Genomic DNA, 22,247 nt, shown 5'->3' on the forward strand with positions numbered 1-22,247 from the left:
AAGTCCAAATCAAATTTCAGAGGCACAAGCATGTGTAAGAACACAACATTGTCACAAAGAAGATAAAATACATTTTATGTTTCACTCAAACGGACTTCTGGCCAACTTTATCACAGGAAACATTACACTATAATTTGTGCATGCTGCTCATTTACCAAAAGAACTATAGGCTGAATAAAGTGAGGAACATTCAGTATTATGCTGCCATTGTTTCATTGATGTCTTTGTTGCTTTAATTAATCTGTTTATACACAAACGAAAAGCTCATGATGGGATTATTAAGTTTCTATGTCCTGTGATCAAAGCAGTTTTCAAACCACAATTAGAAAGGAAAAGGTTTTAAATATACATACATGCAGACCAATGTGAATGCATCCATCACTGGTCATTTAAGGTTAAAAGAAAGACCGGGAAATTAATCTTAAATTCGTTTCTTTGTCCGCCCCTCCTTACAGACTGATAACTCTTATTCTGGCTGAAGTCCATCTCCCTCCACACAGAGGAGACACACAGTACCCTACAGTATTATTTTTACTATATAACATATGATGATGTGAAATGATTATTTTTTGTGATTTAACTTTTTGTCACCTCATTAAAACTGTCCTGCGTCCTGCTTCTGCGCTCCGGGAGTTTTTATCTGTTGAGGTCAGACATGTTGGGTCTGCAAGGCAGCTGTGTTTCTTTGGTCATCTTAAAATGAATTTAATTTGCAAAAACGGCTGAAATGAAACGAAGTTTTGGAGTAAGTGTGTCAGCCACATTGCTCTCCAAGCTTATTTAATCCCAAAAGTCTGTTGTTGTTTGTTTGGATGGTGTAACTTTGTCAAAAAGTCCAAAATAAGCGTCTCAAATTACGCATCACAACTGCCAGCTGTGTCATTACACCCAACAAATCTTCATATATTTTATTAAATCACTTAATACAAATATGGATACATACAGTTCAGATTACGCTGATTCTTATGATGTGCTTTTTCAAAGGATTCCCGACACTTTACGCATGGATTTTAGAGGATAATCCAGCTGGAGAAAACACAAACTTTATCAAGTTTGAGATGCAGTGAAGAGGCGCGCTGTGGTGGGGAGGTTCACTCTACACGGTTCTCACCGTGGCCTCATAAGACCTGACCCTGTGGACAGGGACAGCAGAGATATCGCTGTCATTGTCACCCACTTGACCCTGATATAAGCGCAATAACAATGTCTTCTCCCGCGGCTGCCGTGCCCCTGGCGACTCCGGCCAAATCTCCCAAGAAGAGGGCCAGGCCTCAGAAGAAGAAGACGAGTCCCTCGGTATCAGACCTGATACTGAAGGCTGTCTCCGCGTCCACAGGGCGCGGCGGCATGTCCCTGGCAGCCCTGAAGAAGGCTCTGAAGGCCGGAGGATACGACGTGGTGAAGAACAGAGCAAGAATTGTCATCGCCATCAGGCGCTTGGTGGCCAACAAATCTTTGGTCCAGACAAAGGGCAGCGGGGCATCGGGCTCCTTCAAGCTGAACAAGAAGCCTCCCACACCTCGAAAGAAGAGGGTGGTAAAGAAGAAGAAGCCCAAAACAAAAAAGGTCAAGAAGGCTAGCGTCAAGAAAGCAGCCGCAGGTGCCTCTCCAGCGGCCAAGAAGTCACCTAAGAAGAAGAGGAAGCCAAAGAGTCCCAAGAAAGCCAGGAAGCCCACTCCAACCAAGAAGCCCGCTGGAGCCAAGAAGCCCAAGAAGCCACAGGGTCCCAAGAAGGTCAAACGTAAGGTCACCAAGTCCACCAGGACCAGGGCGGCTGCTGCCAAGAAGTGAGAACTCTCATGATAAACGCTGAATGCTGACCAAACGCCTTTCTGGTGGCGTTTAACTTGTGCGTGGACTAAACTGTGCATTCATTCCAAGTACTTGAGTTTGCTTTAGCTATTTTACAGTTTTTCTAGATAAGAAAATACTGAACCTGCTGCTTTTACACCCCCCGCCTTGTTCTGTAAAGAACTGAATTGATGGAAATAATAAACCTATTTTAATTTATACAGCGTGCCGTGTGATTTTATTCCAGTTTTCAACAGCAAAAATTACTTCGACAGACTTGATATAACCTCTTTTGCATTTCATATATTCTCTGTTTATCCAAGAACTCTCTACAGTCGCTGTGAACAACATTAAACTGAAAAAAGAACAGTTAACTGAAACTTAACTGTATAGATATATATATATATATATATATATATATATATATATATATATATATATATATATATATATATATATATATATATAGATATCATAATTCAGTCTTTAAATACCAAGTGCATGAACCAGAATCAGAATGTATGATAAATAAGTACTCTGTGCACTTAAAAGGACAAAGAAGTCGTTACTTTTAGAAAGTACAATTTTGGATTGTGCCCGAAAACACTCCCAGTCTTCTATATTGTGCACTGCACACACTGTGCGCCGTTTTATTCGAGTATTCTGAGTGTGTAATTTTATAAAACATTTTATGTAATGCCCTCAAAATCTCCCAGTGGAACTAAAACACATTGCAATGAGCCGCATTTTAAACAGTTGTGCCTCTCTACAGCTGCACGTTTTGACGCAAAATGGTGATGATTTGTCTGAAATCTGAATATTCTGCTGACTTGAGTACTGAATGAGGGAACAAGGGGATGATATCGGGCCATGTCTTGATTTGCTTGACTCACAGTGACTCAGAGGAACGCTCAGGCGCGCGCGTAAAGTCATGGAGTGGCCCCTTTTACGCACCGTTACGCACGGGAACCTCGGCGTCCCGCACGGTGTATTCACACACATTTTAATACCTGAAGTATGTGTTGTGAAGTGACAGACACAAACAGCTGTTGTGGTCAAAATGTAACGTTCTCCCTCACCAAGTATATTTAAAAAGAAACTGTCACACATCTGCCTCACAGTCAAACTTTTATTTTAACAGAAAGATGTCGGTAGGAGTTTATAAAAATAAAAGTTACTCTGATATGCAGTTTGTAAAGTTCGTGTAGTGAAGACTGAACACTACCTGGGACAAGGCTGGTTCTAAAACAACAGCTGGTAAGGCGCCAGCTGATCGTCACTGAGCAGTGAGCCTTGACGGGCGTGTTTCAGGCCGAGTTCGTTGCTGTTCCTCTTATCTACAGCAGACAAAACACACACCAGGGTTTCATTGCGGAAGAAGCGATATCTCTGCACCGGCTGATGAGTACAGGCGCGTCCAAACTCATCAGAGTATAACTGAATTCAGCAGATAACATGGTGATCGCTTTGAGCGAAGAAAATGTCAGAGGTGGGATTTCAACTGAAAATTAGTCGAATAAATAACAAAAAAAGTCATCAGGAGCATGGCTAAACTTGTGATCTACAACTTATGTGTACAGTATGTGGCGACTCACACAGCTGTAGAGTTCAGCTGCAAGTTTCGTGCTGCAGCCATACAGCTTTCCAAGAATGAATTCAGTGGAGAGGCAGCGCAGAGGCAGCAGAGCTGAGTTCCCCCTGAACACAATTTTCATTACGGTCATATTTTACTCCAACATGTAGAATTTGGCAACCATAGCGCCGCTTTTATAAAAACATAATGCAGCCCAAGTTTTACTTGACATTTCCTTTAAAATCAGCAATATACATAAACTGTAATTTGTAATTAGTTATGTTATATAGAAATGTATCTTAAATGAAGAGTGTTTTCAAGATTGTCCATAGAAAAGGAGAAATATCTTGTTGCCCAGTAAAGATGTAGTTTGTCTATTCCTGACACATATATAAAACTATGTAAATAACTTTATTTATATAGCACCTTTCAAAAATAAGTTGCATAGTGCTTTCCAATTAAAACAGCAGCTCAAACTCAAAAGCCAATCAAGTTCAGCAGGGATTGGTGTGATGTGGTCACTTCTCTTATTACCTGTTAAAAACCTGGCAGCAGCGTTGTGAATCAGCTGCAGTCTTTGGATGTTTTGCTTGCTAATACCAGATAAAGTGTATTACAATAGTCAAGTCTGGAGGAGATAAAAGTTTTTTAACTGTCTCAGTTGGGCAAAGCAGGACTGTAATACTTTGGTTACCTGCGAATGAAAGGACAGCTCTGAGTCAAAGATATCAGCTAGGTTGCAGCCCTCTTTGTGAACATTGTTTGACAAGGCACTCAGACTTGATAAGAGGTTGTTCATGCAACTAGCGCTGGGACTAAAGGGCGTCACTATGACCACTTCTGATTTGGAGTCATTCAGCTGCAGGACGTTTTTAATCTCAGCAAGGCAGGACGTAATGCATGAAACGTTGGTGATACCTGGCTCTAATGGGACATACAGTAGATTGTCATCAGCGTATCAGTGGAAATTAGAATATAAACAAACTATAGTTTGTACAGTATATAACAAACTAAAAGCTTGCTTCCCCATCCACCTCATGTATAATGTTTGCTAGCAGCCTAGAGCCCACATGGAGTTAACCACACAAACATGACCCTGCTGCTTGTTTAGCTATAAATATAGGTGTGTTTATAAATTCAGACAGAAATGGTTGTTCAGAAATTAACAGTTCCATTTTTACAGCACTCAAAGCATCCTATTTTTGACGATATTTTTGATCATACTGCAGGTTTTATGATATTGCCTGTAAATATAGTTATGTTACACTGTAAAGCTATTGTTCTGTGAAAGAAAATAATATAAGCTAAGTCAATTAGGAAGTGTATTGAGGTTTTTTATTGTTGATAAGCTTATACCTTATGCAAACAAGGCAAACCTAAGGCAAACAAAAGACTTGTAAATGAAAGCAAAACCACATACTCTCCAACCATATCCTGTAATATGATAACCTGCATAAAAAAGGGGGGAACTCAGCTTGCACTGACACAGCCACCATGAAGGCAGCAGTGACCCTCCTGGCGCTCTCTCTCCTTCATGTCTGCTCTTCAGTCCCTGTCAGCCGCCCCACCAACTGGCTCAGACAATGTCGTGCCTCCACGAAACTCTCTATCACAGCGCTGGAGTTGCTGCCAGGTGGAGGCTGGGACAACCTCCGGAACATGGATGCCGGTCGAGTCATGAACCTCAGCTACTTCCAGTGCCAGACCACTGAGGATGGCCACTACCTCAGTCCAGATGAGGTGTTTGTCGTCCCGCACAAGGAGACGGCTGTGGAGACAAACTCAAGAGATAATCAACTCCTGGCTTCAGATATATCCTACCGCTCAGAGCTGAATGGAAAGTTTCCTACAGAGAACCAGAGGATGAAAATCCATCAGATCAAAGACTCTTCAACCACAAGATTTAACATTATTAATTCAACTCTCTCTGCTCGGGCTACTTATTGTCTTATTGTGATATTGCACAAGTGTTGTCTTTTCCTGGCCTGGAGGCAACATTGCAGTAAAATTATGTAATTTTCTAAGACTGTTCTACTTGAACTAACTAATTACCGATCATTACTTATCAAAGATCTCATCATCTCAATATTTTGCGAAAGTACCAATACCCTACAATATTGTCGCAATAACTATATTGAGGTATTTGGTGTGTGTAATTTTATATAAAATGTTATGTCATGCCCTCAAAAATCCCACAATGGAAATAAAACAATGCCACATTGCAGTGCTTTACAAATTATAAGCCTAGATGCAAAAAATACCATTGTGCATACAGCTGCCAACTTTTTACGCAGAATTAGGATGACTATGAAGTGTCCATTAAAAAGGTAGTGGTCAATTAGTGAACAAGGGGTGATTTAGGAGCCAGTCTTGATTTGCTGGATTCTCAGTGATACAGGAACAAAAAAAGTCCTTATACACGAAAGAGAATACAGATACAATGCAACTTTTGTTCATACGCTGTATGGTTTTGTGTTGCCATCTGCTGGCTGGATTCAGTAACAGGGACTGTCGGATGGGAAAGTTAATCTCAGGTCAGTTTCTATTGTAACTATTAGAAGTTGTCTGCTGTGGAGCTGCTTTTATAAGATTAAGTTCTCCTTGTATGCAGCCCAAACTGAGCTTGGCGTTTCCTATTCAAGCTGTAATATAGCTAGAAAATGCAAGTTTTGAAGATAGTTAATAGAAAATGAGAAATATTCATGTTGCATTGGGAAGATGTAATTTGTCCATTCATTACACTTTAAAAAAGAATCTGTAATTAATCGAAAAAGGTGAGCACTATCAAGGTTAAACCAAGATTTAACATAATAAAACAGCATGTAGTATAAACGGTAAAAAGTATTAACAATCTCATAGAGTATGTGAAGAGCAGCACAGGTATTTAGAGACTTTTAGACCAATAATTTAGTCACTTGTTCTTTAAGATCCTGTGTTAAAGATATGGCACGCTAGCCTGCAGATATAGTTACATGTGGTGACAGTGTACTTGTTACATTGGTAAGTCTTATCACCTGTGATCCTGTAAGGTGAGGTGTTGCAGGGGGCAGTCAGATTGATTATCAATTAATGCTATGAACCCGAAATAAACAATGAAAAAAAAAGTGGTGAATGAGATATAACACATTTATATTGCATTCATTGTAGTTCTGCAGTTTATTCATATGTTGTGTATGTCTCATCTTTTGTAGTTGTGCTCAGACATTCAGGCTCAGGCTTGATTGTCTCGTGTTGATGTTGGGTGGTGGCTCAGTCAGGAAATTCTCGGGTTCTTCCCCGTGACGTACACTCATGTGACAGTTCACCGAAGATGTGAAAACAGCATAATTTCCCTTTTGTATGTCCTGTTTTTCATGTCTGCTCTCCAATCCCTTTAATAAGAGGAAGTGATAAACCACTGTCCCTTAACATTTACAGAGGAAGAACTTTGTGAAACAAATTTATCAACCAGAGATGTGCACATTTAAGCTCTGGTCTGCTGGGTTTTATGTTAAACTTAAGTTTCATTTTCCCTTTCATCTCAACCATCCTTATGTGTGCACTTCTTTTCTTTTTTACTTCATCTCACTCACATTGCTTTCAAATTGTAGCGAGTTGCGTTTTGGGTGGGGTAATAATGAGTGAGAACTGAAGTTAAACTGTGGTTGACAGGCACTGCTCTTGTGTACATGGAGAAACTCTTGACAAATGTGACTTTTCGCAAATGGCTAAGGTGTGTCTCCTCAGACTGTCTCATTTACTCACAACTGTACATGTTCAGGCAGGTTCTCATGACATATGCATTATTACATTTGAGGACATCTAAACACATACACTGCGCTTCTATTACTGTCAGCAATGAATTCACTTATAAATCATGTAATTGGACCATGTAAAACACTGGTTTATGGCTCCCATACTGCAGGTTTTATGATGTACCATTTTTGTCACATGATACAATGCAAATTTGACTTCTCTCAAACAGCCGAGGTGTTCCTCCTCAGACTGTCTCATTTACTTACAACTGTACATGTTCAGGCAGGTTCTCATGACATATGCATATTACTTTCTAGTTCATCTCAACACACTGCGTTTTATTACTATCAGCCCTGAATTCGCTGGAATGATTAGACAATATAAATCATGTAATTGGACCATCTAAAACACTGGTTTATGGCTCCCATACTGCAGTTTGTATGATATTGCCTATAAATATGAAGCTATTTTTCTGTGAAAGATCAAATATGAGCATAAATTTGAAAGTGTATCGAGTTCCGGTTTTGTGAATAAATAGCCTATAAATAAACAAATCTGTACACAAGACATCTAAATGAAGGCAAAACCAGTTCCTCCCGTACCAGTTCTCAAAAAAAAAACTTCCTCTTTGTCACATGATACACTGCACATGAGGAGGAGGAACCTGAACTTTATATTCAGTTGTCTTAAGTCTTTTCTGACACAGCCACCATGAAGGCAGCAGTGACCCTCCTGGTGCTCTCTCTCCTTCATGTCTGCTCTTCAGTCCCTGTCAGCCGCCCCACCAACTGGCTCAGACAATGTCGTGCCTCCACCAACCTCTCCATCACAGCGCTGGAGGTGCTGCCAGGTGGAGGCTGGGACAACCTCCGGAACATGGATGCCGGTCGAGTCATGAACCTCAGCTACTTCCAGTGCCAGACAACTGAAGACGGGCTTTACCTCATCCCAGATGAAGTGTTTGTCGTCCCGCACAAGGAGACGGGTGTGGAGACAAACTCAGAGATAATCAGCTCCTGGCTGGATCAGAAAAGCTCAACATCTAATGGCATAAACTCAGACATATCCTTCCTCCATGTGCTGAATGGAAAGTTTTCTACAGAGAACCAGAGAATGAAAATCCATCAGGTCAAAGACTCTTCAACTACAGCCAGAGTTCAGGTAAGTTTTTATTTTCCACTGTTTGAAAGAATTAAATAAAAAATAATAATAAAAAAAAACCCACTTAAAGCTGGGAGATTATTTTAGCTTTTTACAATGGCGGCCATTTCTTACCTGCATTGCCTGGTGTTAAAGATGTCACTTTAGAAGCAAATGAAGAGGAATAGAACATTAACAAGCTCAAATAAGTATGGCATATGGTATTTAGTAAAACATAATCTCTTATTTTTTTCCTCACAGGTTCGTAACTTCATCTACACAGTTAAGGCTTATCCAGACTTCACTCTGGACACACGCTTTGCTCAACAAGCCAAAGACATAGCTGACGCAATTGAAAACAACCAAACAAGGAACGCTGATTATCTCTCAGAGAAGATGGTGCTGGACTATGGAACCCATGTGATCACTAGTGTCGATGCTGGGGCTTCTATGGTGGAAGAAGACTACCTCCGCTCTTCATATGTGTTGAACAGTGTGTCAGAAAGTTCCTCTATCTCGGCAGAGGCAGGCTTAAACTTTTTTGACAAACTCAAGTTTGACATCAGCAGTCAAAGTGCCCAACAGAGCTCATCACTGAAAACATATCAGTCCAATATCACATACTCGCTCATCCAAAGCCATGGCGGCATACCATTCTATCCTGGCATCACTCTACAGAAGTGGCAGGAAAACATCAGGAACAACCTGGTTGCTATTGATCGGTCCGGATTTCCCCTACACTTCTTCATAAACACCAACACCTTCCCTGATCTGCCACAGCCAACAGTTGGCAAAGTGGCTCATAGAGTGAGTCAGGCCATAGAGAGATACTACAAGGTCAACACACGTCCTGGATGTGTCGACGTCAACTCCAAGAACTTTAACTTCCAAGCCAATATTGATGATTCATCCTGCGAGGGCCCTGCTACAAACCTCAGTTTTGGTGGTGTCTACCAAGAGTGTGTTCAGCTCAGCTCAGATGCAGGTCCACTATGTGATGCCCTGGCCCAGAAAAACCCTGACACAGGTGACTTCTCCTGTCGCCCACCATACTCCCCCACTTTACTGAGATCAGAAGTGAGACAGCAGGGTTACACTACGTATGATTGCCATGACGAACGCTATCGCTGTGGGTTTTTACACCTTTCACATTGCCATCGACAAGTTTGTCAGGACAACTACCATGTCCGCTCTGCTCGCATCAACACCTACTGGTGCTCTGTGAACGGACAGGCCCCAGACAACTCAGGGTATCTGTTTGGAGGCATATACAGCCCCTCTCTCCTGAACCCCCTCACAAATGGCAAAAGGTGCCCCGCAAACTTCATTCCACTTAAGTTTCTTTCAGATGGCCAAATGATTTGTGTGAGCAACGACTATGAAACTGCCACCAGATTCTCAGTACCATTCGGAGGCCTCTTCAGTTGTGAGTCAAGCAACCCACTGGCAGGGTCCCAACGTCACTGCCCTCCCAGGTTCAGCCAGCATCTCGCCACGGTGAGCGACGGCTGTGAAATTCTTTACTGTGTCCAGTCAGGACTGTTCACAGGTGGAGAGCTGAAGCCGATCCGTCTGCCTCCTTTCACTAATCCTCCACTTGTCAGCATGCAAACCACAAACACGGTTATGGTGATGACTGAAGAAGACAAGACCTGGGTCAGAGTGGGGAAGACCAAGGCGTGGAAACTGGCCAAACCAGAGGAAATCAGGGAAATGGTACGCCAGCTCAACCCAGAATTGAGTCAGATGTCTAGTGGAGAAAAGGCAGGAGTAGCCTTTGGGCTGATGGGTTTGATGGCACTGGTGGTCATAGTAGTAGTAGTCCTGGTGAAAAGGAGGAGGAGGGTGTCTGGGTTTACGAGAGCTCGAGGCTATGAGGAAATACGTCAGGAGGTAGAGCGTGAAGAAGGAGAGAGGGAGCCACTGCAAGCTTAAGAAAAACACAGCTTACAGACTTGGCTCACAGAGAAAGGTTCATGTGGTTTGACAAGATCTTTTGTTTTTAACTTCCTTGTTGATTGTCATTTTAAAAATCACTGTCATGTATCTTCCGGGAGTGGAAAATGTTGATGTTTAAGGGCTCCTCGTTTGAATCAGTTGATGCATTAATAGTTGTTGTTTGAAATGTCTATTGAACCAATTAGTAATTCACATAGCCGCATTAAAACAACTGCTATGCGTTGTAAATGTTACAGGTAAACAACACATCTACTGGTAGCATGGTGTGTACTTTAAGCTGTTGTTTAGCATAAGTTAAGTTTGTATTTTGCACTTACAAGCCTGAGACAACATGTGTCTTGTAAAAAGAAGCAAGCTGCCTTTGAAATCAACTGGCAAAAAGCAGTCCACAGTGAAGCAATACTGCCCTCATGAGGCCAAGATGCACAAATTTCTATCCCCTGTTAAGAACTGAATGTTTTATTTCAATGTACCGCTCATACAATATGTTGTTTACGTATATTTTTTTAATAGATGATCGATTCGAATTTTGCAAAGTCTCTCTTTTTTAATATGAAAAAAGAAGCATTAGATCAAAGATTGATTCTTTTTTGTATTTTTTTCCTTTTGAACTTTTTGTACCTTTAAAATTGACAGGATTTGTAAGTGTCAATCAAACCTCCCTGCACGGCACTTAACAACTAATTAAAGCATTATAAAACAATATGTTTTTATGAGTTTGTTGTCTCTGTTCATGTAAAACTTCAGAAGTGCCCTAACTCCCCAGTTAGTTGTGAGTCTAACAGGTCTGTGTGATATGTATGAGTTTTTTCTTAATATTACAAGCTTAACAAATGGAGTTGAATCTCTGAGCTTCATCAAACACATTCAATATTTTCATGACAGAAGCTATATTTTCTTCTTAGTTTTGAGGTTAGTACAAAATGCAAAAGTCACAGTTAAAGGTAAGCATGCGCAAGATTGTAAACAGTTCAAAGAAGATGTGAAAACAGCATCATTTCCATTTTGTATATACTGTTGTTCATGTCTGCTCTCAATTCCCTTTAATAAGAGGAAGTGATAAACCACTGTACATTAACCTATACGGACGAAGAACTATCTGAAACAGATTTATCAACCAGAGATGTGCACATTTAAGCTCTGGTCTGCTGGGTTTTATGTTAAACTCGGTAATGAGATAAAAAAAAGTGAGAAAAGGCCAAACAAAAGCTGTGATCAATATTCTTCCACAACACTGAGCCTTTGTATACTTTATGATGAGGTAGCGAGGCCTTGAGCCTGTGAAGTGAAAGCGAAAGCATTTTGTACAGTATGTAGGACCAATAAAGTAGTCACTTGTTCTTTATGATCCAGTGTTGAAGATATGGAACACTAGCCTGCTGATACAGTTAAATGTGGTGACAGTGTACTTGGTACTATGAACAGTGTATTGGTATGTCTTATCACCTGTGATCCTTTAAGGTGAAGCGTATGAATGTATGTATGAATCACTAAGTCAATTTGGACAAAAGCTTCTGCCAAATGCCCTAAATGTAAATGTAAATGTGTTGGAGGGGGCAGTCAGACTGATTATTGATTAATGCTACGAACCCAAAATAAACAATGAAAGAAAAATTCAATTCAATTCAAAAATCTTTATTTGTCCCCGTGGGACAATTCAAGAAAAAAAAAAAAACAGAAAAAAAAAATCCCTTTCGATAAGACCAAGTGACAAACCACTGTACATTAACATTTACAGCCGAAGAACTATGTGAAACACATTTAACAACCAGAGATGTGCACATTTAAGCTCTGGTCTGCTGGGTTTTATGTTAAACTTAAGTTTCATTTTCCCTTTCATCTCAACTATTCCTCATGTGTGCACTTCTTTTCTTTTTCTTTTTATTTCATCTCACTCAAATTGCTTTCTTATTGTAGCAAGTTGCTTTTTGGGTGGCGTAATAATGAGAGAGAACAAGAGTGAAACTGAAGTTAAACTGTGGTTGACAGGCACTGCTCTTGTGTACATGGAGAAACTCTTGAGAAATGTGACTTTTCTCAAATGGCTAAGGTGTGTCTCCTCCTGTCCTGACAGTGGAGGCGGCCTGAGAGTGGAGCCTGCGGCGGTAGCGACCTCACAGTGGAGGTCTGCAGCCAGGACCTCTTGGAGCCAGGACCTCTTGTGGTCTCCTCAGACTGTCTCATTTACTCACAACTGTACATGTTCAGGCAGGTTCTCATGAATTATGCATTATTACATTTGAGGTCATCTCAACACACTGCGCTTCTATTACTGTCAGCACTGAATTCACTTATAAATCATGTAATTGGACCATGTAAAACACTGGTTTATGGCTCCCATACCGCAGGTTTTATGATATACCTTTTTTGTCACATGATACAATGCACACGAGGAGGAAGAGGAACCTGAACTTTATATTCAGTTGTCTGAAGCCTTTTCTGACACAGCCACCATGAAGGCAGCGGTGACCCTCCTGGCGCTCTCTCTCCTTCATGTCTGCTCTTCAATCCCTGTCAGCCGCCCCAGCAACTGGCTCAGTCAATGTCGGGCCTCCACCAACCTCTCCATCACAGCGTTGGAGGTGCTGCCAGGTGGAGGCTGGGACAACCTCCGGAACATGGATGCCGGTCGAGTCATGAACCTCAGCTACTTCCAGTGCCAGACAACTGAAGACGGGCTTTTCCTCATCCCAGATGAAGTGTTTGTCATCCCGCACAAGGAGACAGGTGTGGAGACAAACTCAGAGATAATCAGCTCCTGGCTGGATCAGAGAAGCTCAACATCTAACGGCATAAATGCAGACATATCCTACCGCTCGGAGCTGAATGGAAAGTTTTCTATAGAGAACCAGAGGATGAAAATCCATCAGGTCAAAGACTCTTCAACTACAGCCAGAGTGCAGGTAAGTTTTTATTTTACCACTGTTTAAAAATTACATTTAAAAAAAAACAAAAAACTGTGGTAGCCATTGTAAAAATCTAAAGTAATCTCCCAAATCTTTTTTATATATATAAAGAAGTTCTACTCTACCACGAATTGTATTTAAATTTAGCTTATAAAAATGTTTATTGCCCTTTAATATTTGACAGTTTATAGGACTATTCAGCAAAGAGTGTGCATTAAACCAGGCCATTTCTTACCTGCATTTCCTGTCGTTAAAGATGTAAAAGCAAATAAAGAAGAGGAATAAAACATTAACGAGCTCAAATAAGTATGGCATATGGTATTTAGTAAAACATGATATCTTATTTTTTTTCCTCATAGGTTCGTAACTTCATCTACACAGTTAAGGTATATCCAGACTTCACTCTGGACACACGCTTTGCTCAACAAGCCAAAGAGATAGCTGACGCAATTGAAAACAACCAAACAAGGAACGCTGATTATCTCTCAGAGAAGATGGTGCTGGACTATGGAACCCATGTTATCACTAGTGTCGATGCTGGGGCTTCTATGGTGGAAGAAGACTACCTCCGCTCTTCATATGTATCAGACTCTGCGTCAGAAAGTTCCTCTATCTTGGCACAGGCAGGCTTTAACTTTTTTGACAAAGTCAAGTTTGACATCAGCAGTCAAAGTGCCCAACAGAGCTCATCACTTAAAGCATATCAGTCCAATATTACGTACTCACTCATCCAAAGCCATGGCGGCATACCATTCTATCCTGGCATCACTCTACAGAAGTGGCAGGAAAACATCAGGAACAACCTGGTTGCTATTGATCGGTCTGGATTTCCCCTACACTTCTTCATAAACACCAACACCTTCCCTGATCTGCCACAGCCAACAGTTGGCAAAGTGGCTCATAGAGTGAGTCAGGCCATAGAGAATTACTACGAGGTCAACACACGTCCTGGGTGTGTCGATGTCAACTCCAAGAACTTTAACTTCCAAGCCAACACTGATGATTCATCCTGCGAGGGCCCAACTACAAACATCAGTTTTGGTGGTGTCTACCAAGAGTGTGTTCAGCTCAGCTCAGATGCAGGTCCACTATGTGATGCCCTGGCCCAGAAAAACCCTGACACAGGTGACTTCTCCTGTCGCCCACCATACTCCCCAACTTTACTGAGATCAGAAGTGAGACAGCAAGGTTACACGACGTATGATTGCCATGACGAAATCTATGCTTGTGGGTTTTTGTGGCTTTCACATTGCCATCGACAAGTGTGTCAACACAACTACCATGTCCGCTCTGCTCGCATCAACACCTACTGGTGCTCTGTGAACGGACAGGCCTCAGACAACTCAGGGTATCTGTTTGGAGGCATATACGGCCCGTCTCTCCTGAACCCCCTAACAAATGCCAAAAGGTGCCCCGCAAACTTTATTCCACTAAAGTTTCTCTCGGATGGCCAAATGATTTGTGTGAGCAACGACTATGAAACTGCCACCAGATTCTCAGTACCGTTCGGAGGCCTCTTCAGTTGTGAGTCAAGCAACCCACTGGCAGGGTCCCAACGTCAGTGCCCTCCCAGGTTCAGCCAGCATCTCGCCACGGTGAGCGACGGCTGTGAAATTCTTTACTGTGTCCAGTCAGGACTGTTCACAGGTGGAGAGTTGAAGCCGATCCGTCTGCCTCCTTTCACTAATCCTCCACTTGTTAGCATGCAAGCCACAAAGACGGTTATGGTTATGACTGAAGATGACAAGACCTGGGTCAGAGTGGGGAAGACCAAGGCGTGGAAACTGGCTACACCAGAGAACATCAAGGAAATGGTACGCCAGTTTAACCCAGAATTGAGTCAGATGTCTAGTGGAGAAAAGGCAGGAGTAGCCTTTGGGGTGGTGGGTTTGATGGCACTGGTGGTCATAGTGGTAGTAGTCCTGGTGAAAAGGAGGAGGAGGGTGTCTGGGTTTACGAGAGCTCAAGGCTATGAGGGAATACGTGAGGAGGTAGAGCGTGAAGAAGGAGAGGGGGAGCCACTGCAAGCTTAAGAAAAACACAGCTTACAGACCTGGCTCACAGAGAAAGGTTCATGTGGTTTGACAAGATCTTTTGTTTTTAACTTCCTTGTTGATTGTCAGTTTAAAAATCACTGTCATGTATCTTCCGGGAGTGGGAAATGTTCATGTTTAAGGGCTCCTTGTTTGAATCAGTTGATGCATTAATAATTGTTGTTTAAATTGTCTATTGAACCAATTAGTAACTCACATAGCTGCATTATAACAACTGCTATGCGTTGTAAATGTCACAGTTAAACAACACATTTATTGGTAGCACGGTGTGTACTTTAAGCTGTTCTTTAGCATAAGTTAAGTTTGTATTTTGCACTTACAAGCCTGAGACAACATGTGTCATGTAAAAAGCAGCAAGCTGCCTTTGAAATCAAATGGCAAAAAGCTTTCCAGAGGCCACAGTGAACCAATACTACCCTCATGAGGCCAAGATGCACAAAGCAATGTAGTATATCAACATTTCTATCCCCTGTTAAGAACTGAATGTTTTATTTGAATGTACTGTTTAATGATTACGTAAATTTTTTAACTGATGATTGATTCATATTTTGCAACATCTCTTTTTTAATATGAACAAAAGAAGCATTTGATCCAAGATTTATGATTTCTTTTTAATATTTTGAACTTTTATGACTTTGTAAGTGTCAAACCTCCCTACACAGCACTTAACAACTAATTAAAGCATTATAAAACAGTATGTTTTAATGAGTTTGTTGTGTTTGTTCTTTGTATGTCTCTGTACATGTAAAACTTCAGAAGTGCCCTAACTCCTCCTCAGTTAGTTGTCAGTCTGACAGGTCTGTGTGATAAGTATGAGTTTTTTCTTAATATTAACAAATGGAGTTGAATCTTTGAGGTAAATCAAACACATTTAATCTTTTTATGACAGAAGGTATATTTACATCTTAGTTTTAAGGTTAGTACAAAATGCAAAAAGTTGCAGTTCAGCTCAGATGCAGGTCCACTATGTGATGCCCTGGCCCAGAAAAACCCTGACACAGGTGACTTCTCCTGTCGCCCACCATACTCCCCCACTTTACTGAGATCAGAAGTAAGACAGCAGGGTTACACTTCAAATGACTGCCATGTCGAAAGCTATAGCTGTGGGTTTTTGTGGCTTTCCACTTGCTATAAACAAGTTTGTCAGGAGAACTACCATGTCCGCTCTGCTCGCATCAACACCTACTGGTGCTCTGTGAACGGACAGGCCCCATACAACTCAGGGTATCTGTTTGGAGGCATATATGGCCCCTCTCTCTTGAACCCCCTCACAAATGCCAAATGGTGCCCCGCAAACTTCATTCCACTAAAGTTTCTCTCGGATGGCCTAATGATTTGTGTGAGTAATGACTATGAAACTGCCACCGGATTCTCAGTACCATTCGGAGGCCTCTTCAGTTGTGAGTCAAGCAACGCGCTGGCAGGGTCCCAACGTCAGTGCCCTCCCAGGTTCAGCCAGCATCTCGCCACGGTGAGCGACGGCTGTGAAATTCTTTACTGTGTCCAGTCAGGACTGTTCACAGGTGGAAAACTGAAGCCGATCCGTCTGCCTCCTTTCACTAATCCTCCACTTGTCAGCATGCAACCCACAAACATGGCTATGGTGATGACTGAAGACGACAAAACCTGGGTCAGAGTGGGGAAGACCAGCGCGTGGAAACTGGCCAAACCAGAGGAAATCAGGGAAATGGTACGCCAGTTTAACCCAGAATTGTAGCTTTTGGGCTGATGGGTTTGATGACACTGGTGGTGCCATTTTTTGTTTTTAACTTCCTTGTTGATTGTCAGTTTAAAAATCACTGTCATGTATCTTCTGGGAGTGGGAAATTTTCATGTTCATTTAAATCAGTTGATGCATTAATAATTGTTGTTTAAATTGTCTATTGAACCAATTAGTAACTCACATAGCCGCATTATAACAACTGCTATGCGTTGTAAATGTCACAGTTAAACAACACATTTATTGGTAGCATGGTGTGTACTTTAAGCTGTTCTTTAGCATAAGTTAAGTTTGTATTTTGCACTTACAAGCCTGAGACAACATGTGTCATGTAAAAAGCAGCAAGCTGCCTTTGAAATCAAATGGCAGAAAAGCTTTCCAGAGGCCACAGTGAACCAATACTACCCTCATGAGGCCAAGATGCACAAAGCAATGTAGTATATCAACATTTCTATCCCGTTAAGAACTGAATGTTTTATTTGAATGTACTGTTTAATGATTACGTACATTTTTTAACTGATGATTGATTCATATTTTGCAACATCTTTTTTAATATGAACAAAAAAAGCATTTGATCCAACCTCCCTACACAGCACTTAACAACTAATTAAAGCATTATAAAACAGTATGTTTTAATGATTTTGTTGTGTTTGTTCTTTGTATGTCTTTGTTCATGTTAAAAGTGCCCTAACTCCTCAGTTAGTTGTGAGTCTAAAAGGTCTGTGTGATAAGTATGAGTTTTTTCTTAATCTTAACAAATGGAGTTGAATCTTTGAGCTAAATCAAACACATTTAATCTTTTCATGACAGAAGGTCTATTTACACCTTAGTTTTGAGGTTAATACAAAATGCAAATGTCACAGTTAAAGGAAGCATGCGCAAGATTGTAAACGTGGCACTCAAGCACAAACTGGTTCTTTAAATAAAACGGTATATTTGTGTTGAAAAAACAAATCTTCCTCTGCCTCATGTTGAGTGAAACCTCTTGCACAGAGTGCAGAGAGACCTTACAGAGAAAACCACCAACACTCCACCCACATCCATAAATAGACAATGGCAAAACTGACCTCATGGTGTTGGTAAGGTTATCAGTACACAGACAGGCCGGCTCAGACAAAAACACACAGTTCACACAAGTACTGTACACTCACATGCACATATGCACACATACATTTAGCCATTTCCCGTAAAGAGTGCTCATACCAGTGTGCATCTTTCCTCTCGTGATTAGATCTCCCTCCCCCACACATGCACGTGCGCACACACACACTCATACACAGCTGTGAGAGATTCATAGAGCTGGGTCATGAACATAAAAACAAACCCACTCATGCTGAGGAAATTGCTAAGGCCTTGGGGAGAGAGACAGACAGACAGGGAGGGACACAGAGAGAGAGAGAGAGAGAGAGAGAGAGAGAGAGAGAGAGAGAGAGAGAGAGAGAGAGAGAGAGAGAGAGAGAGAGAGAGAGAGAGAGAGAGAGAGAGAGAGAGAGAGAGATACATAGCCCCGAAGCAGAGGAACTCCCTCCTTGGTCTTTTTCATGAGGCGGAGGACAGACAAAAGAGTGCACCCTGCAGGCTTTCAGCACAGCTTCCCAGCAAAGCCGAAGCTCTCTCAACCGTGATTTCATCTCCAGCAGGATCAAGAGTTTCGTCAGTTTGCAGTTCATCGTTTACAGTGAGCTGTGCCGTCGATGGGGTTGGCAAAGACAGGGAGGCACATATTTTTCTTGGCTGTTATAATCTGGAGAGGAATTTTTAGGAGGGCAAAGGAAGCTGCAGGCTGACAGCTTCTAAAAGAGGACAAGGACACAATCTGAAGGCCGATAGATAAGTTACAGTCCAAGGTAAGAGTGCATGTCGTCTTGTCGTGTATCTGTCTGCTGTGCACGTTTTTAGAGTTGACACAACATCTGTGGCAGGATTACTCCAGTTTATAAAGCAGAGAGGATTAGAGGCTCATCTGCGTTTACTGTGTAACACTTTTTCATTTTTAAGTCATAAGAGCGCTACCCTACAGTCTACTTACAGGTAAACCTGTGGAAATTGGTGGAATTTGTGGGAATACAGATTTTACTGACTACTTTCTCACCCTATGCATTTTGTTACATTCAGGTAACCATGCAAGCTGCAAGATACCAAGAGACCAACCTCATCCTGTTTATATTGGCTCTACTGGTCATGGTGGAGGTCTGCAGGGTCCAGGGCTGTCGGATTGGCTCAGGCTCAGAGTGTGAGAAAGCCCCTTTTGTCCCGGGCCACAACCTGGCAGGGGAGGGTTTTGATGTGGTGCGGATGCGTCGGACAGGGGCGTATGTCATCAATGTCAAAGGTCATCTGGTTGACAACCACACCTGCACACTGTGTCCAAACCGCTTCCAAAAAGGACAGGTAAACACTGTAAAACTCCTCTTGTCTTTGCTCTTTTCCATGGTGTTTTCAGTCTAAATTCCCTTCGCTTGATATCCAAACCACTTTTTCTTGCTCCTTCTGTCCTGTGGTTTCCCCCCCCTCTATTCTATTCCACACTTCCTGTAACCACTTCTTCCTCCACCTGCATCCCACTCTACATCCTGCCTTTCCTTGTCTTCTCAGATTCAGAGGCTCCCAGCAGCAGTGCTCGACTGGCGTCCCTTCAGCCGCTGCAGTAAGCAGCTTTCCAGTGCCCTCCATCACTCTGTGGACTCCCTGCTGCGCAGCTCCAACTCCCTGGTTAACAACAACTGGGGCGTGGGTTTGAGTTTAGAGAATATTGGCAACGCGGTGCTGGGAGGAAGCCGCTCAGACTTGGCAAAGTTTGCCCGTTCTCAGCACAGTGTGGACAAGGCCACTTTTGCCATCCATGAAATCAGCTGCACCTACTACAGGTAAAGACGAGTGGGCTGGTAAAAATGGTGACATTAAAAATGTTCTTATGATGAGGCATGTGGTTTGCAATAAAGTATTGTTGCAACTGCATGCATGTTACAACCTGTGAGAAATTCTTGTTTTGGTACATCTGGATATGTGGAAATGTGAATAAATAGGGGACACTGTTGTGGATTATCAACCCTCAGTCCAGTATTCATCAATAAAATTAAAATGAGACGCAACAGATGCAAAATTAATACCGGATTAATTTCTATTTGCAGTTACTGGATCATAGTATTTTTGTCCTTAAAGGTCTCATCTCCCAACTCGGCAAATACTGACGCTTTGGGTTGGCGGCCGTCTCAAGCGACAAATACAAAGCATTAATATTTGACGAGTTGGGAATGAGACTCGATAATCAACTCTCTTACAGATCGGACCTTTGATGTAAAGAAGGCAAATGCATTGTTAGCATATAGGTCTCGGCTTTAAATTTTAAAGATAATTTAGATATAGCGTGAAGACGTTTTTTAAATTGTTTCATTTAAGAAAAAAGGTTTGAAAGTCATTCAGGAATACATGTACACAAAAGAAACACTTTTTGCACAGCTACAAGTTACAACAGCTTGAGCTCGACTGTTTATTGTTTCTCATGTAATAGTCAAGATTATATTCTCTTTGTGTTGTGGTTAAACTCCACACGTCTTTTGTTTTTTTAGCTACAGGCTGGCTGATCATCCACAGCTGAGTGCAGAGTTCACAAAGCATCTGAAGAGACTCCCACAGAGTATAAATACAAGCCAGAACAGAGCCCTGTATAGACGGCTGATAGACACCTATGGAACGCACTACATACACCAGGTCAGATGTCTGATACTGTAGTACTTGTGCTGAAGAATGTCTTTTTGAAATAGTAGATTTGGATGATGAGGTTTATTATTTGTTCACCTAGGTTCAGCTTGGCGGTAAGGTGAGGCGAATCACTGCCTTCAGGACCTGCCTGGCCACACTCAAAGGCTTCTCCGAATCCGAAGTCAAAACCTGCCTGAATGCTGAACTCCGAATGGCTCTTGGTTTCCTCCCTGCCAATGCGTCCTTCTCCAACAAGTGTGACAACCTCCTGAAGGGTAATATGAGCATGGGCTTCTACCAAGGCTTCATGACCCATAAGATTGAGGTTATCGGAGGGGAGAAGTACTTCCCAGACATCCTCTACCAGGAGGACCCCTCTGAGGCGTACAACAGCTGGATGAACAGCCTCCACGACAACCCTGATGTGGTTTCTTACGGCATCTTCCCTCTGCATCATCTAGTTGAGGACTCACAGATCAGTGCTAATCTGAGAAGCACCGTCGAGGAGTATATTAAAGACAACCAGCTGAAGGATGACCAGTTTGGATCCAAGAACTGCTCCCCGACTCCCAACCTGGATCATAACTGCTGCCCCCTACGGGCTGGCAGAGGAACTCTCAGACTGGTGATCCACAGAGCTGCAGGCCTGAAGGCAGACACCTTCACGAAAACGGACGCCTACGTGAAGATCTTCTACAACGGCATGTACGAGGAGACGGAGACGGTGATGGACAACAATGACCCAGTGTGGAACGTGACTTTTGACTTTGGATCAGTGGAGATGGGTCAGCAGCTGAGGTTTGAAGTTTGGGATAGAGATGTGCTCTACAACGATATAGCGGGTATATGCGTTGTCTTCCCTGAGCGAGGAAGTCATTCTCTCAGCTGTCAGCTGAGTAAAGGTGTCCTCTACTTCTCCTACAGCATCAAATGTGATGCTCACTTGACGGGCTTCAGATGTGGACGATACTCCCCCAATGCAGAGTAGGTTATTAGATCATAAAGTAGATTTTAGTATTTTTTTCACACTGATTAATGTTAAACTTTAAAGTATCTGACTTGGACAAATGTTTGACAAGTATACATGTATGTAGTATATATGTGGTCCTGTGCAGAGGGAGATTAACCAACCAAGGTCAAATCCCTTGTGAATCCATTGTACATATCAAAATAAAGTGATTTTGACTTGGGACATTTGCAGTTGTGTGTCACTTTGAGGGGTTCTAGGTCTGATGTATATTGATAATGCATTGGTAACCACAAGGGCTACAAAAACCAACCCCTTTTCTACAAGCTGCAGAAGTCATACAGAGCAACAGAAGCAATCAAGAACACGTAGATAAAGTAAATACTAAACATTTGTACCTCGATTCACATAATTAGGCAATAATAGAGAAATAATACATATTGCCAATGATTTTTACAAATTTCACTCGTTTTGTCAAAACAAATTCCAATTGTGCATCTCAGACCTTACTGTTGCCAAACCTTTTTGAAACAAAAGCTAATTTTATTCAAATAAATTGATCAGAAATACAGTGCAGACATTATAAATGTGGTAAATGACTATTTTGGCTGGAAATGGCTATGGCTGTCATGATAAAAGCCTGATCGATCATAAGAAAACCCTTGTGCAATTACGTTAGCACAGATCACAACTGGTAGCA

General features: G+C 41.9%; 4 protein-coding genes across 4 annotated transcripts; all 4 read left to right on the forward strand.

The window, feature by feature from the left end:
* The first annotated feature begins 1,164 nt into the window (after positions 1-1,164).
* Positions 1,165-2,010, forward strand: LOC140995943 (histone H1.3). Its single transcript, XM_073466118.1, has one exon. It carries the CDS (start codon positions 1,204-1,206, stop codon positions 1,789-1,791), a length of 588 nt encoding a protein of 195 aa, XP_073322219.1. The 5' UTR covers positions 1,165-1,203; the 3' UTR covers positions 1,792-2,010.
* A 5,795-nt stretch (positions 2,011-7,805) lies between these two features.
* LOC140996636 (macrophage-expressed gene 1 protein-like) lies at positions 7,806-10,903 on the forward strand. Its single transcript, XM_073467082.1, has 2 exons — positions 7,806-8,260; positions 8,501-10,903. The coding sequence occupies exons 1-2, from the start codon at positions 7,811-7,813 to the stop codon at positions 10,172-10,174; spliced, it is 2,124 nt and encodes a 707-aa protein (XP_073323183.1). The 5' UTR covers positions 7,806-7,810; the 3' UTR covers positions 10,175-10,903.
* A 1,748-nt stretch (positions 10,904-12,651) lies between these two features.
* Positions 12,652-15,137, forward strand: LOC140996258 (macrophage-expressed gene 1 protein-like). Its single transcript, XM_073466595.1, has 2 exons — positions 12,652-13,101; positions 13,464-15,137. The coding sequence occupies exons 1-2, from the start codon at positions 12,652-12,654 to the stop codon at positions 15,135-15,137; spliced, it is 2,124 nt and encodes a 707-aa protein (XP_073322696.1).
* A 3,386-nt stretch (positions 15,138-18,523) lies between these two features.
* On the forward strand, positions 18,524-21,568 carry prf1.5 (perforin 1.5). The gene is made up of 5 exons (XM_073466963.1): positions 18,524-18,725; positions 18,994-19,269; positions 19,474-19,745; positions 20,448-20,589; positions 20,681-21,568. The coding sequence occupies exons 2-5, from the start codon at positions 19,000-19,002 to the stop codon at positions 21,566-21,568; spliced, it is 1,572 nt and encodes a 523-aa protein (XP_073323064.1). The 5' UTR covers positions 18,524-18,725; positions 18,994-18,999.
* The last annotated feature ends 679 nt before the right edge of the window (positions 21,569-22,247 follow it).

This window comes from Pagrus major, chromosome 5, assembly GCF_040436345.1.
Source record: "Pagrus major chromosome 5, Pma_NU_1.0".
Lineage (NCBI taxonomy): Eukaryota > Metazoa > Chordata > Actinopteri > Spariformes > Sparidae > Pagrus > Pagrus major.